Source organism: Barbus barbus, assembly GCF_936440315.1.
Source record: "Barbus barbus genome assembly, chromosome: 17".
Classification (NCBI taxonomy): domain Eukaryota; kingdom Metazoa; phylum Chordata; class Actinopteri; order Cypriniformes; family Cyprinidae; genus Barbus; species Barbus barbus.
In genome coordinates, this window is record NC_136745.1 from 25,250,561 (window position 1) to 25,267,776 (window position 17,216).

The window sequence follows — 17,216 nt, forward strand, 5'->3', positions numbered from 1 at the left end:
AATATTCACTGTTTTGCTACCCTTGGAAATACTGTGGATTTACTGTGGTGACTCACCTGCCCATTTTCACTTTCTTGACTGGCGAAGAGCTCATATGGCGGATCCACAAAATAGTGTGTGTGTCTGGGAAAGCCTGGGATAATGTTGCTGAGCTGGAAGCCAAACATCACCAGCCAACTCTTCACATCTGCAATGAAAAATACATAGAAAAGGAGTTTAAGCTTAAGCTGTTGGGGTTTACAATAAAATAGGCATCTGAATGAAATAATAATAATAATAAAAAAAGTATATCATATGGCAAAAATTATAAATATTTGCTATAAATAAAATAAAATAAAAACAATAATATTTTAATCTTCAATAATAAAAGTAATTATTTAAATAATTGTAAAAAAATCTTACTGACCCCATACTGCTGAATGGTAGTGTATATACATAAAATACCATATATTTCATAAATCATATTTCTGCTATGTAAGAGTGGGCCATATCTGTCTTATACAGTTTCTGAATATATTGTTGATTTAATCACATTATTTTATAAACCAAAACTAGCATTTAACATGTAAAATTGACCTAATTAACTAATTGGCTAAACTGCAACGGCACCCAATTATGTTCTCACCTGTGACATAATTCTTGACATCCAGCATGTCACTGAGAGGGTTGTTATTCTTGAACATGTATAGGTTAAAGGGTGCCAGATCTTTTCCGATCTTCTGCCACATGGTGTAATCAGGCGATGTCCATCTGGCCGCTAAAACATCATAGTCTCTCTGTGTGAAATGCACCAGCTTGGTTAGCGAGTCATAAAGCCCACCGTGGAAGCCGATGACGAGCTGGAACTCAGGGTTGGAGTCGTGGTACACCTCCCCATAAGCGGTGTATTGCACCTGTTTGATCATCTGCCCGTTGCTGCTGAAGACAGCCAGTGGCGTACCGGTGTTGTCAGAGGCGATGTAATACTCCTCCCCACTGCTCACCTCCATGGCAAACAGATGGCCTTGCAGGTCATAGTACAAAGAGCTGATTTCCGAGCTGGAGTGGTTGAACACATGCGTGACCCGAGTCGGGTTGTTCAGGTCAGCATAAAAGAACTGGAGGTGCTGACCCAGACTGTTCTTAGTAGACACCCTGCGTCCAAGTCCATCGTAACGGTACTGGATGCTCCATCCTCCAGCTGCACGGCTATAGGCGCGCACCAGCTGGCCTTTAGAGTTGTAGTCAAACAGATCGCCGCCCCTCTGGCTGAGGTAACCGTCCTCATCCAGACGGTACTGGACGTCACCGAGTCGCGTGATTCTGTCTCGTAGGTCATAGCGGAGCGGCATGAGTCGGGCGCTGTTACCTGGGTTGAGTAGATGTAGGTTGCCGTTTAAGTCGTAGCTGTAGCGCCAAGTGGACCAATCGTTCACCTTGACGCCACTGAGTTGTCCGTCATTGTCGTACTCGTAACGGTACTGGGTGGTGTTGGCGTACGGGCCGATCTTGAGCTCTCGCTTGATTACTCTGCCCATGTTGTCGTACTGCACCGTCATCCAGTACATAAGAGAACGGAAGATCTCATACTGAACTTCTTTGATTCGCCCGTGAGCATCGAAATGCTTGCTGAGGGTCATGACGGCAGTGGTGATTATCTGATTGATGTCATAGTAGATGACGCCAAACTTTCCAAAGTGCTCCACTTTTCCGGAGATCTCGTCGTAGCGGTATAGATCAACAGGAAGTGGTGTCTCGCTGATTACTGGCTTCATGCTTGCGATCCTAAAACTATTGTCGTGGTAGGTGTAGTCAAAGCGTGCGTTCACCATACCTTCTTCCGAGAAGCGATAGATCTGCTTGTCGATCAGGGGACCCATTTTACGATAGCGAATCGTGCACGAAAAGCCACCACTTTGCAAGTTGACCATTTTTAGCACGCCGGCTGTCTCGTCGTAGCCAAAGGTGATGGCTGTGCTGTCGTACAAGATCTCGGAGAGCTTGGCCAGCTTGCCGTATTTGTAGAGCACACGACGGCCGGTACCTAGGCAGTAGAAGGCCTGGGGGCGTCCGTCCTCGCTGAAGTCGTAGATGATGGACGCGTTGCTCTCTGGCGGGTTGTAGGTGTTGCGGATGTAGCCGATGGAGACATGAGTGAACATGGTGTGACGGGCAACGCTGGGCATGGTGACAGCCGTGATGCGGTTAGACGCATCGAATTCAAATATGTATTGTCTCTGACTCTGCAGGAGCAGCACCATGGACTGTGGAGAGAAATATTTTCAGAATATCATTATCACGTTGATATTAATTAGCAACAACATCTTTAACAAGCTGTCATAATTCAAAATGAAATCATGCTTCAGAGTTTCTGGACTAAATGTTGGAAAAATTAATTTACAAATTGATTTACAGATGGAATTTTGTAATATACTGTGTATTTTTTGGTGTGTATATATATATATATATATATATATGTATAGTTGTAATATTTTTGTTATGCATCTGTCATTTTTATATATTTTTGATTTTCAAAATATATAATTCTATATTTCTACATTTTGCTTTTTAAGTTTGTAGTCTAATATTTATATTTTATTTTGCCTTTAGTTCAATTAGCATAAATAATTTTAAAGTTTTAGTTAACAATAACAACCTGGACTATAGTTAAACAACATTTTGTTTTATTAACAATTATTCATATAATTATAATTATTAACATAATTATGAATTATTAATAATTTAATTATGATTGCCCCTGCCCCCAGTTCTAAGCTTAAATCTCACTTTTTTGAGCTTAATATACGCAAAAAAAAAGGCCAATTAAAAAGAAAAGTAAAAAAAAAAAAAGTCAATTTCAAAGCAAAGCAAATAATAATAATAATAATAATAAAAAAAACATCTTAAAACATTTCTAAATTCATCTTTACCCTAATCTCACCTTGTCCAGGTAACTGTAGCTCCAGACCTTTCCATCCACAAAAGAGCGTGAAAGGATTCGGCCCTGTGGGTCAAACTCCGTTCTCTCACTCATACTCCCTCGGTGCAGCCCCACTAGCTGGCCTGTGCTGGAGTATGACACATTCACCACTGCAAGGCTGCTGCTCGGCTGCCATATTGCTGGCCTGCCCTGGGCATCATACGTGATCCTCAGTGTGAACTTCCTGTGGTCATCATAGATCTTCTCAGTCCGTGTGTTCCTATCAAAATCTATTGACAGGAGGTTGCGCCCATGTGCCTGCAAATTGCACAAAAATTTGACATGAGAACCTTTCTATTTGGTGAGATTATTTAGCAGCCAATTAGATGAGGAAGCAGGATTCTTTGCTTGCTTTGTGCACTGATATGCAAAAATAATGTATTACAGTAATGATATTAAAATCTTAGAGCGAGTGCCCACCCGAAGTTTCCTGCCAAACACAGTGACCTTGCCCTTGGACAGTTCTTTGCGCAGCCTCCACTCGATAGAGTTCAGACCGTTATCAGTGGGAAGGGTGATGTTCCTGCGACCGATGGTGGGACTCACTGATCCTGCCAGGATATGGGGCTCGGTGTGGTAGCTGATGCCCATCCCATTGGCATACATTACTCTTAGAGTGCCATTGTTACACAGTTGGTAGCTGTTCCGTACTTGATCTGCAGGGGGCAATAGAGTGACATCAAATTACCATTAAATTAAGAACAAAAAATATTTCATAAATTTTCAACATGAGAACAGTACAAAACTACAAAAAAGGCTTGATTTATTCTGAACTCATGAAAGGGCTGCAGGGCATTCATCAGCTCAAGAACAGTCTGGCTGTCTTTCTTAAGATCATAAAAGATAACAAGTGTTTTGTTTATAACAAATGATGTGAAGCCTCAAATCCCTTTATTTCAGAGTGCCACAAACATTTATTATCCTTCAGAACATCCACTATAAATAAATTACAAACTAATTTATGAGCACAAGGTACGTTCATAATTTGAGATATAGTTTATAATTTATATGGGACCTTTTAGAGACGTTTAGTCAATTTATTATTCGCCCCATCAGTGTGTCAAGGTTAGATTCAAAAGTGTGATCTGAGGAACGTTCTCCTTGGACTAAATCCTCTGTAATTCAATCAGAAGGTTCCTCCCTCATCCTGTGTTACGTCTGGTTGTATTGAAGTTTCAGTTTTTGGTTTCGTCTGCCATGGGAAGGAAGTAAAACATTGTTGCTCTCTCGCTCTGTCTTTCTGTCCTTTCATCTTAACAGATGAAATGAGCTTTGGGAGAGTGGGGTTTGTGGTTGAGGGCAGATGGAAGACAGTGAATATTTGCTTGGGATAAGGTAATGAATTTGTCTCGAATCATATGCATCAGGGCAAAACACAACTGGAGCTCTAGGCATGGGAGAGAAAACAAATGCGTTTTCTGCACTGAATCATACAGTACTTTGGCTTCCAGCCTCTCACATGGATGTATGTGTATCTGTATCTTGCCGAGTAAGTTTGTATGCAATGATATATAAAACAATTAAGTTCAAAATGAAACAAAATACGAAACCAACCAAGCTGAGAAGAGAATCTTTTACTAAATGATTTCTGAAACCCAAAATACAAATTCAAAACGGCTAGTGAGCAGACATACCTTGCACAACAGTATAAGATGCTTCTACCGACGAAAGATTAGTGATGACAGTGATGTCATCATCTCTGTTGGAGCTCTCAATGTCAATGTTGATGGATTTTTCGATCTCCCTATGCAGACTTGTAACCATCCCCGTGGGGTAAGTCACATTGGTTAGTCTTCCTTCACTGTCATACCTGAAAATACACTAAATGTTAGTAAAAGCCATTTTCAAGTTCATATTTCTAAAGCACTGGAGACAATCATAACTATACCCAATCTTTGACCCCAAAAAACTGTCCTCTAGACAATCACCCCATAGAGGTTCAGTGCTATTCCTGCCTGTTTCTCTCTTTCTCTCTCAGTGTGTAACATTACATTAGTGAGCAGATTTGGATACTGCCACAGATCTGTCACACTCTGGCTGATGTCTGTGCCAGTGCAGTGGAGTGTGGGGAATTCTGCATTCTCAGGAGCAAGCTTGCGCTGTTCTGTTCCTGGAGATTTACTTTCCTGCAGAGTGTTCCAACTCTAATCAAACACACCTGAAAAAGTTAATCAAGATCTTCAGGTTCCCTTGGAAATTACAGGCAGGTGTGTTGCTGGGTTGCAACAGAACTCTGCAGGAAACAGAGGAATTTATCCAGCACTCTTTTCAAAGTCAAATAATGGATATTCCTACTGGATATCTCTAGCTTTCGACCAAAGTGTTCCACGATGACACACTACCGTTCAAAAGTTTGAGATTAGTAATATTTTAAAATGTTTTTGAAAAAGTATTTTAAACTCACAGAGGCTGCATTTATTTGACAAAGAATACAGTAATAAATATAGTAAAAAAATCATATGGATAAATATTGTTACAATTTAAAATAACTGTTCCCTATTTGAACATATTTAAAAAATATAATTTATTCCTGTTACGGCAAAGCTCAAGGAATGCATATTATTAATGATCAAAACAGTTAACTAACAAAACATACTGGCCCTGACTTTTGAATGGTAGTGCATAAATACAAAAAAAGTGGCATTTCTATCTTTTTTTTTTTTTTTGAAGTGTATGATTATCATCAGATAGGATAATTCACAGTGTTTCACAAAACTACCTCTGTAAACATTTGCTAAACAGGTTTTATCAACTAATGTACAAGTCTTGACTCACTGACACATTTTATTTGCTTAAAAGTGAACGTATATCATTAACTTTGCATATCTCCTTGGGCTGATCGGAATGTGAAGACAATGCTAAATAAAACTTCTGTTGAGTGTTTCGTGCATTTACAAAGATTAAAATGTGCATGCAACAGAAACCACCGATACACGGCAACTTACTCATAAAAGGTTGTCCAGCCAGTCTCATCAGCCATGGTGGCCAACAGGCCAGTGTTTCCATTGTATCCCAGCAGAACGATCTCTTGGTTGAGAGCAGAGATGGAGCGCAGGCTTCCTGCAGGATCTAGTCCCAGCGTAATCACCTGATTCTCAGGCTGCAGGATGAGACTGAGCAGTCCTGCTCCACCCTGCCCTGCCCCATCCCGCCGCACTTTCACCGTATTGTTGCAGTTATCCACCACTGTGGCCAGCTCTCCATCAGGAGCGTAGCTGAAGTTGTAGAGAGGCAGACCCGTCACAAGACTGATGGTCTGTAGGTGGAGACCCTCCTCGTTAAACACATACAGCTCTTGTTCCTGAGGGGATGCAACCTCGTATCGGCCCAACACTGAAGGCCCTGGTCGGTTAGTGCGCACAGCCCGGATCCGAATGTTATTGAGGTCTGCAATGTAGAGCGTGCCATCCGGTGAGACAGCCAGAGACATGGGGGAGTTGAGGTTGGCGTCTGTAGCATATCCGTCGTCTCCTGCAAAGCAGTTACAGTTGACGTCGTTCTTGCAGTCGCACTCTGACGCAGCACCAGCCAGCAGTGACATCTCTCCGTTGGTGCTAACTTGCCGCACACGGTTGATCTTCTTCTCGTCTGTCTCGGCGATGTAGAGCACACCCGTATGGGAGATGGCGATAGCCGTGGCGCTCTCCAGGGCGGAGTGGATGGCCAGTTTGCTAAGGGAATAGTCAATGCCAGGCACCTGGCAGTGCATGGGACGCCCGGCGATGATACTCACTTGGTGGTTTTCAGTGATGCGCAGGATAACGTTGTTCTCTAGCACATACAGAGAGTTATCCATGGGGTTTACTGCCAAGTCGGTGGGCCACTCCAAGCGTACCTGGATAAAACATTTTTTTTTTTAAGTTTTTACATTAAGCTTTAAGATTAACCATGTATCATCTTCTGGGCTTCTGATCAAGTTTTTGCAAGCCTGCTAGACATGATTAATACTTGCATATCTACACTTTCAGCTCAGAAGGTCTGTTTTGAAGAAGTAGATTTTATGATCAAATGAACCTTCCGAGTTCCTATTTCTGCCTGTGAATGATATCAACATGGCGCGCCGCCATGTTGATGATATATTCTCATCAACATGGCGGCGCGCACAGACGCAGCGGCTCCTCTCTCTCCCGACAGAACGGTGTTTTCGTGTTTTTTGTCTTGTAAGTCGCAATGTTTTTGTACATCTTCATCACGTCTACCTGTCTTTAAGCGCGCATACAGTCGTGAGTTTCTGTTCGTTGTCGGCAGAATCACATTTTTAGAGTTAAACTCAGCGCATGCCGAAGAGCTGCGGGACCTCGGTCTGCTCCGAAAGCCTATCACCGACCCCCACTACTGCATTTCGCCCACAGTGGAGGCGCTACAAGCGGCGTGAGAGGAAGCAGAAGAGGGGTAAGTACGGAGGTATCCGAGCTAGGCTAGCGGCCAACCCACACAAGCCAGCTATCCCCATCATCGTACTGGAGAACGTACACTCTTTGGACAATAAACTGGACTACATCCGACTACTTCGCTCTACTCAGAGGACTGTAAGAGACTGTTGTGTTTTTGTGTTTACGGAAACATGGCTTAACAACAGCGTACCGGACTGCGCCATACAGCTCGACCAGCTAACATGCTATCGAGCTGACAGAGCTCTCGTCGAGGGAAGTAAGATCCGTGGCGGCGGGCTTTGTGTTTACATCAATGATGCATGGTGCCGCGACGCTGTTGTGTTGTGTTGAGCAGTGTCTGCAAACACTGCTCACCCTTGGTGGAGTTTATGATTATTAAGTGCCGGCCGTTCTATCTACCGAGGGAATATACAGCCATACTGCTCGTTGCTGTATACATCCCTCCCAGCTCCAACAACAACAACAGGAGTGAGGCACTAAATGATCTGTACCAGCACACCAGTGAGCAGCAGACAGCCCATCCAGATGCTTTTCTCATCTTGGCTGGGGATTTCAACCACGCAGACTTAAAGAGTGTGTTCCCAAACATCAACACATAGACTTTCCAACAAGGGGAAAAAATACTCTGGACTTTGTTTACACCACCCAGAGAGGAGCTTACAAGGCCCTCCCCCACCTCGGAGCCTCAGACCACATCACTGTCATGCTAATGCCTGCATACAGACCGCTCGTTAAAGCTATCAAACCAATACACAAACAGATACAAGTGTGGCCGGAAGGGTCGTCAGAGGCACTTCAGGACTGTTTTGACACCACTGACTGGAATATGTTTAAACAGGCTGCCACATACAATAACACTACGGACCTAAGAGTACTCGGAGACTGTCACTGCCTACATCACCAAGTGCATTGATGATGTAACACAAAGTCTATCACTGTCAGGGCCAACCAGAAGCCGTGGATGACAGGGGAGGTCTACAGACTTCTGAAGGCTCGGAACGCTGCCTTTAGAGCTGGAGATGAGGAGGGCCTGAAGACAGCTAGGGCCATCCTATCCTGCGGCATCAGAGAGGCCAAGAGACAGTACTCCAGGAGGATAGCTCATCGTTTCAGCGACAGCAGAGACACTCGGAGCCTGTGGCAGGGGATACAGACCATCACGGACTACAAGCCCCCACCACAGACCTGTGACAGCACCATCCCCCTGCTGAACGAGCCAAATGCCTTCTTTGCTCGCTTTGAGTCACAAAACAGCACCACTGCACAGAAGACTCCCGGCGACCAGGTGATGACGCTGTCCCCGGACAATGTGAGGAGATCCCTAAGCAGGATCAATGCACGCAAAGCTCCGGGTCCTGACAACATTCCTGGGCGTGTACTGAGAGACTGTGCAGTGGAACTCACTGATGTCTTCACAGACATTTTCAACATCTCATTAAATCAGGCCGTTGTCCCCACATGCTTCAAAGCTACCACCATCATTCCAGTCCCGAAAAAGTCATCTCCATCCTGTTTCAATGACTACGGTCCAATAGCACTCACTCCTATTCTCATGAAGTGCTTCGAATGGCTAGTCATGCACCACATCAATTCTCTGTATGTATGTGCCGTACATGTGGAAGAATTGACAATAAAGCAGACTTGAATAATTTATAACGTGGACTGTCGGCTTGCTGACCTGACTGACATCCATGCTGGAATCGCAGCTCAGTGGGCGCACGGCAGTGAGGTCATTGGCGCCCAGGAGAGTAGAGATGATGCCGTTTTGATCCACCTTCCTAATCATGGTGGCATCCACAAAGTACATAAGCCCGTTTTTATCTACAGCAATACCTGAAAAGAGAAACAAACAGGTAAATAGTCAAGCAGGAAGTTCAGGGGTGACGCAAACTCACAAACCCTTTGCCTGTCAGACTCGTTTATTTTTGTCTTCTGCTGTTCTTAATGATCAGAGCAAGTGAATCTTTGATTTGGTTTCAACCTGTTCTAAGTTTATCTTCAGGCTCTGCTCAATTCGTCTTTCCCTCCCAAGCCCCTGTCCTATATAAGCTAGCAAATAATATACGTCCATCAAGCGACACTCCTGTGTCAACCCATCAATTCCCCTTATCAGACACCGAAGGCAGAGCAGACGAGAAATCTCGAAGTGCTCACAAGAAGATGCTCATAGAATGGACCTGTGTAGGTGTATGATGCAGAGGGGTTTGAACAAAAAGACGGGGAGACAAATAGCATGAGAAGAGAGACTGAGTGCACTTGACTGAGCCTTTTCACTGTGAAGTCATTTGGGAATCGGTAATGAGGCCTGTGTAGTCTGTCACCTCTCTACTCTCTCCCTCCAGAAGCTCAAATTCAACGTCACATATATAAAATGTGACAATGTGACATCTTTGACAGTTTGGTGTCAGACTGGCTATTTTTTCCTTACACCAAACCTGGATTTCACTTTAAAAACCTGCTCCAACTTATCATTGTACCTTTATCGTTTCCTTTCTCTTTGCTATATTTGTTTTGCTTGGATATGCTGTGCTTCAATTCCAGTTTGAACGCTGAACTTTGAATTTGTGACCCATTGTGTTCATGCAGAATTCATAAAAGCAGATTTAATAAGTTCAAATATTTTTTGAATTGTTATGTTATTTACTTGGTCATTAACGCAATAAATCATGAACTGGTATAAACCCAATAAAAAAATTATATGTTTATGTATAACACAGGCTAAAGAGAATCTCCAGAGGAAAATTTAATTGCTCAGTTGTTGCTCTTTCACAACAACTGAAGGAGAATTAATGAAGTTCTGAGATATGTTACTCCACTTTATGAGGGAAAATAGACACAAATGAGACCACTGTCATACAGTAATAGTGTGTACAGCTATAAAATGAATATGGATAGCATTTGATGAGAAATATTCAAGTTCATATCGAGATCTCTGGCATTTGACTACAGAGTTTGTGATATGTAGCTACAGTGTGAGACATTGTTGAGATCGCATCTTATGACTTCTCCAGTGATTTAGTCTGCCCACAATAAGCTGCAAATTCTCATTCATCTGCTTCCATCCAATCAGTAATTAAATGCTAAATGCAAAAATCTGTTTCACTTGGATGTACATCACAATATGGAAGTAAAGATCTGTCTTACTTCCATTTCATCATGACTTTATTCAGAACTCTTCCTCCTAATCTCACTGAGAATGTCAGAAACATCCACCAGATATATTTAATAGAACTCTTTGTGATTTTTCTTTCTGTGTGATCTACCTAAACACTAGCGCTGTATAATACAGAAATACACTCGCTTACAGCTCTGAACTGTAACATGAGAGTTAAAAGAGCCACCACATTAAGTAACATTATCTTTGAGAGACAGACAGAGAGAGAGAGAATACCAAGAGACTCCGATAATCGAAGCCGGAGACTCACACTCCCCATAGCACATTCAGAAATTAATTAATAGCTTAAGGTTGAATGTTCTCTGTGATTGTGGAAGCAGCTGGAGGATAAGGCTCTTTTTATCCATGTTAGGTGTCACTGCTACAAAGGAAGCAGATGTAAAGACAGCCTGCAGAAACATTTCTTCACCTCAGACAGACACATGTGAAGACATTAGTAAGTGTGATTTCATCTGATGTGAAGGGGATAACCCATGCAATAAGCAATAAGATCTAGCTTCTGTTTTGGTTTTCTTCAATGTTTCAACCTCACCTTTTGGGCTCATGAGAGTGGCTTCTACAGCTTTGCCACCGTCCCCGCATCTCTCATCAAAGGGCAGGCACTGTTCTCCTGTGCCCGCCACTACCTCGGCATTGTCGGCCAGCAGTCTTCCCCCTGTGAGCAATCGCACCTTGTAGATTCGCCGAGAATTTGTGTCAGAGATGAACAGAGCCCCAGAGACTGGGTCCACGGCCAGGAAGTACTTATGAGTCGGATTGTTACTACAAAAAACGAGGTCATTACGGAGTCAGTGCTGCAATTACGCAATTAGGCATAATGTGCTGCTTTATCGCTATATTTATATTCAGTGAATAATTTAAGTTAAAGAGAAAGAAATTAAGTTAAAGGCTCACCTGTGTCGAAAATCCTTATTTCTGTAAACGAAGAAAAGAACAAGAATCACAATTATTCCAATATATCATGACAAAATATATATTGTGTATTTTATTTAAGAGTAAACTGATAAAAAACAAAAAACAAAAAAACAATTAAATCTAGGTAAAAGTAAAATCCTCCCCAAGGACGATAACTATATTAGTGTCTACAATAACATTTTGCTTATTAAAAGTGTGTGCCGCAGTTTTGTCGCCTGCCACTTTAAATGCTCAAGCCTTTAAAAGCAGAATGAATTCTAATCGGCTGCTAATGATTTTATCATTAGCTGGAAAAAAAAAAATTAAAATGATTCCAATCATATTTTTCCCCTGAGCTGTTACTGTTATTAGTTGTGGACTGCTTTTCTTTTAAATTTAGAATGATTTTTAAAACTTTGTTTTAAAATATAGTTAATTATAGCACTGTAGTTATCATCCTTGGTGTGAACGGGAACAACAAACGTCTCCTCTGCTCCTTTCTCAATACCTGAGCTCCAGTATGCGTGTGGTATTGAGGTTGGGATAAACTCTGCGTACGAAATTCAAGTCTCCGACGTAGAGGCTGCCATCAATGCCTGCTGCCAGGGCTACAGGTGCCAACAGCTTATTTCCATCAGCCAGGCCATTACAGCTCGGGCATGAGATGCTTCTTCGACGCCCATTACCCATGATGCTTGTGATGATGGGTGGCTGCTGGGACACAAAGATGTTCTCACCGCTGCCCTTATGAAGGATGCCTGGTGTCAGATGAATAAAGAAACAATAACCATATAAATGAAAAAAGAAAGTGCTATTTTCAAAAGATCCTTTTTAGTAAAAGCTGTTTACCTGAGCCATTTCTGAACATTACAACCACATTTTCAGAGCATTACATTAAATTATTGATCAAAATGACAGGCTCTTCCACTGAAAGCAGCCAGGCATCACATCACATAAGACTCCCTGTGTGTTAGAAAGGGATGGCCCTCTCGTCACCTCAAATCTCGGTCTCGGCGGGTATGAGACTAGTCCAAAAATAAGTTACTTTACAGTTTAACCAGCGACAATCAAGATTGGAATTTTAAGTGACCATAATTACTTGTTACAGTTCACGTAATTATCAAGCATTTGTTTAAGTTTAACTATTTATCGAATAATACTATAAATAACCAGAAATAAAAGTGAATAAAGGGCCTTCTAATATTTCCCCCCTGAAGTTCAAGTTACATTCAAGGTCTCTTGCAAGGTTTATATATACACACACACATATATACATATATATATACATATATATATGTAGTTCTCCTTTGGGTATGTCTTATTTCATTATGGGATCAAGTGTTGCCACTAATTCCCCATCTAAATAAATAAATAAATAAATACACACAAAACAGGTGCATACAAGAACATGAGGCTCATACCACTGCGCAGGTTGAGTATATGGTGTTTGTCCAGAGACCAGCCGCCCAGATTGGAAGGTTCCAGCTCATAGCCTTGAAGCATAGCTGTCCTCTTCTCCCACAGCACCAGACTAGGACATGATTCATATTCATACCCCACAGAGACTTGGGGACAAAGACAGAGCGAGTGAGAGAGAGAGGGAAAAAAGAGAGTACACAAAATGTATCAAAACAGCATTTAATTAACTACATGACAGGCCAATATTAGAGATGATTAATTTACATACAATGCAAGCAGATTGGATGGGGAGTCTAGCTGAGAAACAGTGAGCGAGAATATAAATATTTATTTGAAAACCACATGCTAAATTAAAAGCCAGGAAATTTAGAGAAACAATCAAAATTCAGCACTTAGAGACACACATATAAGGCAACTGTAAGCTATAAATGACCCTGCATCAATCATCACAACATTTCTCTTTGCAGACTGCTGGGAAGAGTAGGACATATCAGGTTCTGGGCAAGCCTTCACAAATCACCACAGCTGGGGTGCTTTCACAACCACAAAGCACCTCGGTAAAGTGTGAACGTGATTTGTTCAGACACCCTGTGGCTGGACATGACTTCAGCTTTTACTTCTCCAACTGGACCGTGTGATCTGTGCTGCTGCCACAGGGTCATTGCAAGATACGTCTTTCCACAAAAAAACTTTCCTTCTATTTCTTGAAAAGTGGAGCACAACTCCATGATCCATTAGCATAAATACATATGGAGATATACCGACGAGGCAGGTGAGAATTTATAGCTGTGTAGATGCGAGTGGGACTGTGGGTACCTCAAAATATAAATGAAAAAGATGTAGATAGCTGGAAGGTAGACAGGCTGAGAAAGCAGCGGAAAGACAAAGAGATTAGTGGGTGTTATAAGGAGGTCACACCAGACAGAGTGCTGTTCTCAGCGTTTCCCTCAGCTCACTGCCGCTGCTCTCTGAACCTGTGTGTTTCTCTGACAGGGACGGTCAGGCTGAATGATCTTTGGGTCCTACGTTCACACGCATGAGCACAAATCCTGTCTGATGTGTTAACTCTTGCTGTGTTCAGTCAGCAGAGTGACCGATTACCCATGGCTTATTAACTGCCGTGTGTCCTGAACGGTCATTACCATCCCTAGGGTCCCAAATAAACACCCATCAAGCACCAAACATGGATAAATGTTTATATTTGACAGGTGAATTTCACAGTGTCACAAGCCAATCTGGAGGATGACTGTTCTTTTAGAATGGATTAGTTGGATTTTGGGTTGTTGTAATGTGGAGAACATCTGTTATTAAATTTACTTAAAGTAGTGAAAAGCATGTTTGTATGATAAGACGAATTTGAAAAAGCACACAACCCTAGCTGATCAAAGCATGAGAGCACTTTACCTTAACCGTTTCAAAAGAGGCTCATAAGAGGAGAGTTTAATGTGGGCTGGGTACCATGTTAAGTGCAGACAGAGCATTTGTGCCGTTTAATGCACTTGAGAGGTGTGTTTAATGCATTTGCCAGCACATAACTTACATTTTACTGTTATATTCATTTTCTGTAACTGTTATGAACTGAAAGTCATTCCTATTTCCATTGCACCAAGACCAAACTTTGTATTTACATTAGTGATGGATCAAAATTATGTTTTTGTGTTGTGCCATATTAAAGAGCATCAAAACGCATTTGTTTGGTTAAATTTTGTTATAAATTGACAAAATTTGAAAAAAAGACTTGTTTCATATCAATTACACAAAAAGTTATATTTTTGTAGGACCAGTAACTTCAATGGGATAATAACTTTGTTTGGAGCATGTGTGCTAATAACTAAGCCACCATTCCTGTCACAATTAATTATGTATGCTTACCCACTGCATCAGAGAGGCCGTAGACATGCTGACCGTATGCATCCGTCTTGTCCCAGATAAAGGTGTAGGCAAGGTTGGGTGAGGCATGGAACCACTTCTGGAAGAGGTGTCCCTCTACGGCAACCATCAGATGGACTTTGACCAGGCTGAGAGGCACCACGGCTTGAGTCATGGTGATCTTGAGCAAAGAGCGGTAACCTGGGGTCCGTGAACTCAGGTGACAGAGCTTCAGATTGGTGCCAGGAATCTCTAGCTGCTCATGCAGAACCTGGCGGAGAGATGGAAGAATGATTTTCACGTCATTGGAAAAAGGTATTTTCAAACAAGAATAGGACATGATTAGAAAGGTCAGGGGGTAGAAGAAAGACTAAAAAGATGAAAGGAAGGGGAAATGCAAAAAAAGAGTATAATTAGAGTGAAAATGGTTGATGAGGGATGACCTGTGAGTTTCGTCAGGTTAACAACCTGTCAACTAATTTAATGACCAAGGAGAGAGTGGTGAAGGAACACGAATAAAGTGAAAAAAGCTATATTTGGGATGTTGAAGTGAGCTAAATTGAAAGGTAAAGTGTAACTGAAGGATCCCATCAGTGCAAAACGCATTAATCTGCTAATTACAGAAATGAATGTTTCAAGGAAGCGAGGATTTAATAATACCTGTGTCTCTGGAATGATGGACCTCTCTCCTGGCCTGGAACTGAAGAAAGAAGAAAGGGGTGAGGCCACCACCACAGGATCAGGCCTCACAAAGCCGCTGAGGTCACAGCTCGGGATGGTGTTCTCCTCTGTCTTTAACATCAGAGTGTCCATGGCATAGAAAATGTTCCACGGGAGCCACACTGTGCGCTCTTGACTCAAAAATGGAGCCCGCTCGAATCGGAGGGTGAGAGAGGCTCCACCATTGGCAATGAGGTCAAATCTAATGACACAGAGCAAGAGGAAGGGGGAAAGGAAAACAGAGTACAACAAAAAAAAACAAATATGTACTTATTATTCTCAGTTATTGATAGCGCCATTACATTCTGAATGCTTTTACCATTAAAAATGCCATTTCTCTGGGAGGGATAATTCATTGTTTTGATAGATTGCAGTCATTTCAATGGAGAGGCTGAGTTTACTTGGCTCTAAATGAATCTAATAAAGATTTGTTCAGTTAGCATATAGCTCTCTAAATCACTAGAAGCTTATGTAAACAAGTAAGTCACAAAATAAGGCTTGGCGGCAGAAATAATCAAAATGTTTCAGAGGGGAAAGGGTTGTTCGTTGCTTGGATGATCGGCTTGGATGTGTATGTACCAGGGTTGGCCAAAACTCAGAACTGAAGCATTGGCTCCCTTTGAATTCATGAGTGTGACTTTGAATTTAAATGGCCACAAGACACCATCCATCCATTAAACCATTTTTACAACATTTATAAACTGCATTTCCAGTTAAAAATTACAGTTGCATTCAAATTAAATGGCATATCTGCATCCAGTTTGCTACCTCACTTCTCAGTTGAAGTACAATTTAAAAAGTAAATTCTTTGTGGAGAACCCTGGTTGGTACGAGTACTACGGTAAACTTACGTTCCATCCTGGCGTGTGAGGGTGTAGCCATACTGTGGGTACTTGACAAACGACACATTAACTCCCACCAGCGGGGTTCCATCTGTTGTCACCACCTGACCTCTGATCAGTGATGCCAGACTGGAGAACGAAGAACAAACAAGAAGACATCAGCTGCTCGATAACCAATAAATCCAAAGCGATATCATCAATCCAACAACTGCTGTCAAAAAAATCCCATACATTTCCCATTAGCCAACACATCTGTCAGTTATTCCAAGAAAAACAGTAGAAAGAGACAGGAAGATGTTGTAGCACCACTTACAACAATCGATACAATTCCTCAAAAATAGCTCTGGGGTTACGAAATAGCACAGAACTGACAATAACTATCCTAGCACTCAATTTTCTCTCAACAGATATAGCATAAATTGTGTGCACTTCAGTGGATATTTCATTTTTCTTCTACTGTACAATACAAGAGACATGAAATTTACCAAGTTGTTGTGTGCAGTAAAGCAATCTACCTTGCGTTAAATGGATTGTCTGCAGGGATTATATGTGTGCTGTCCCGACCCACTAGCATCTTAACACGGTCGTAGAAGGAACGGACTTTCTGCTCAGGGTGCTGGCCTTGCTGGATGACCAGTAAGGGATCCCTGGACCCTCTACAAAGCGGACTATTCTGGCAGGGACTTTGGATACAGCAGTCTGGATCCATACAGTCAGTCAGACCATCTAGAAGAAAGAAAACAGCGGTGTGATTAATGTCAAATCACAATGGTGCACAATCAATCAGAGCTGCCTAAGGCTGCTAAAGATTTCTCTCTTCATCTCGTTCTCTGTTCAAAAAAAGGGAACATTCTTCATCTGTTGAACAAGAGGCCATTTCATCAAAGTGTTTTTGTAGGTTTTGAACACAAAGATGTTGGATTTGAATTTTGTCTCTGTTCCAG

The 17,216-nt window shown here is 42.0% G+C and overlaps 1 protein-coding gene across 4 annotated transcripts in view; it reads right to left on the reverse strand.

Moving 5' to 3' along the window:
• The window catches only part of LOC306883136 (teneurin-2-like), a gene marked incomplete at its 5' end in the record, with an annotated part of 248,305 nt that overhangs the window by 2,327 nt on the left and 228,762 nt on the right, over positions 1-17,216 (reverse strand). For all 4 annotated transcript variants that reach the window (XM_079438244.1, XM_079438242.1, XM_079438243.1 and 1 more), the window contains 15 exons: positions 57-187; positions 626-2,243; positions 2,921-3,217; positions 3,380-3,615; positions 4,594-4,769; positions 5,905-6,794; positions 9,032-9,186; positions 11,061-11,290; positions 11,423-11,443; positions 11,931-12,180; positions 12,844-12,987; positions 14,714-14,981; positions 15,371-15,632; positions 16,282-16,401; positions 16,788-16,998. In XM_079438244.1, the coding sequence (XP_079294370.1) occupies positions 57-187; positions 626-2,243; positions 2,921-3,217; positions 3,380-3,615; positions 4,594-4,769; positions 5,905-6,794; positions 9,032-9,186; positions 11,061-11,290; positions 11,423-11,443; positions 11,931-12,180; positions 12,844-12,987; positions 14,714-14,981; positions 15,371-15,632; positions 16,282-16,401; positions 16,788-16,998 (5,009 nt within the window). The remainder of the gene's footprint in view (positions 1-56; positions 188-625; positions 2,244-2,920; positions 3,218-3,379; positions 3,616-4,593; positions 4,770-5,904; positions 6,795-9,031; positions 9,187-11,060; positions 11,291-11,422; positions 11,444-11,930; positions 12,181-12,843; positions 12,988-14,713; positions 14,982-15,370; positions 15,633-16,281; positions 16,402-16,787; positions 16,999-17,216) is intronic.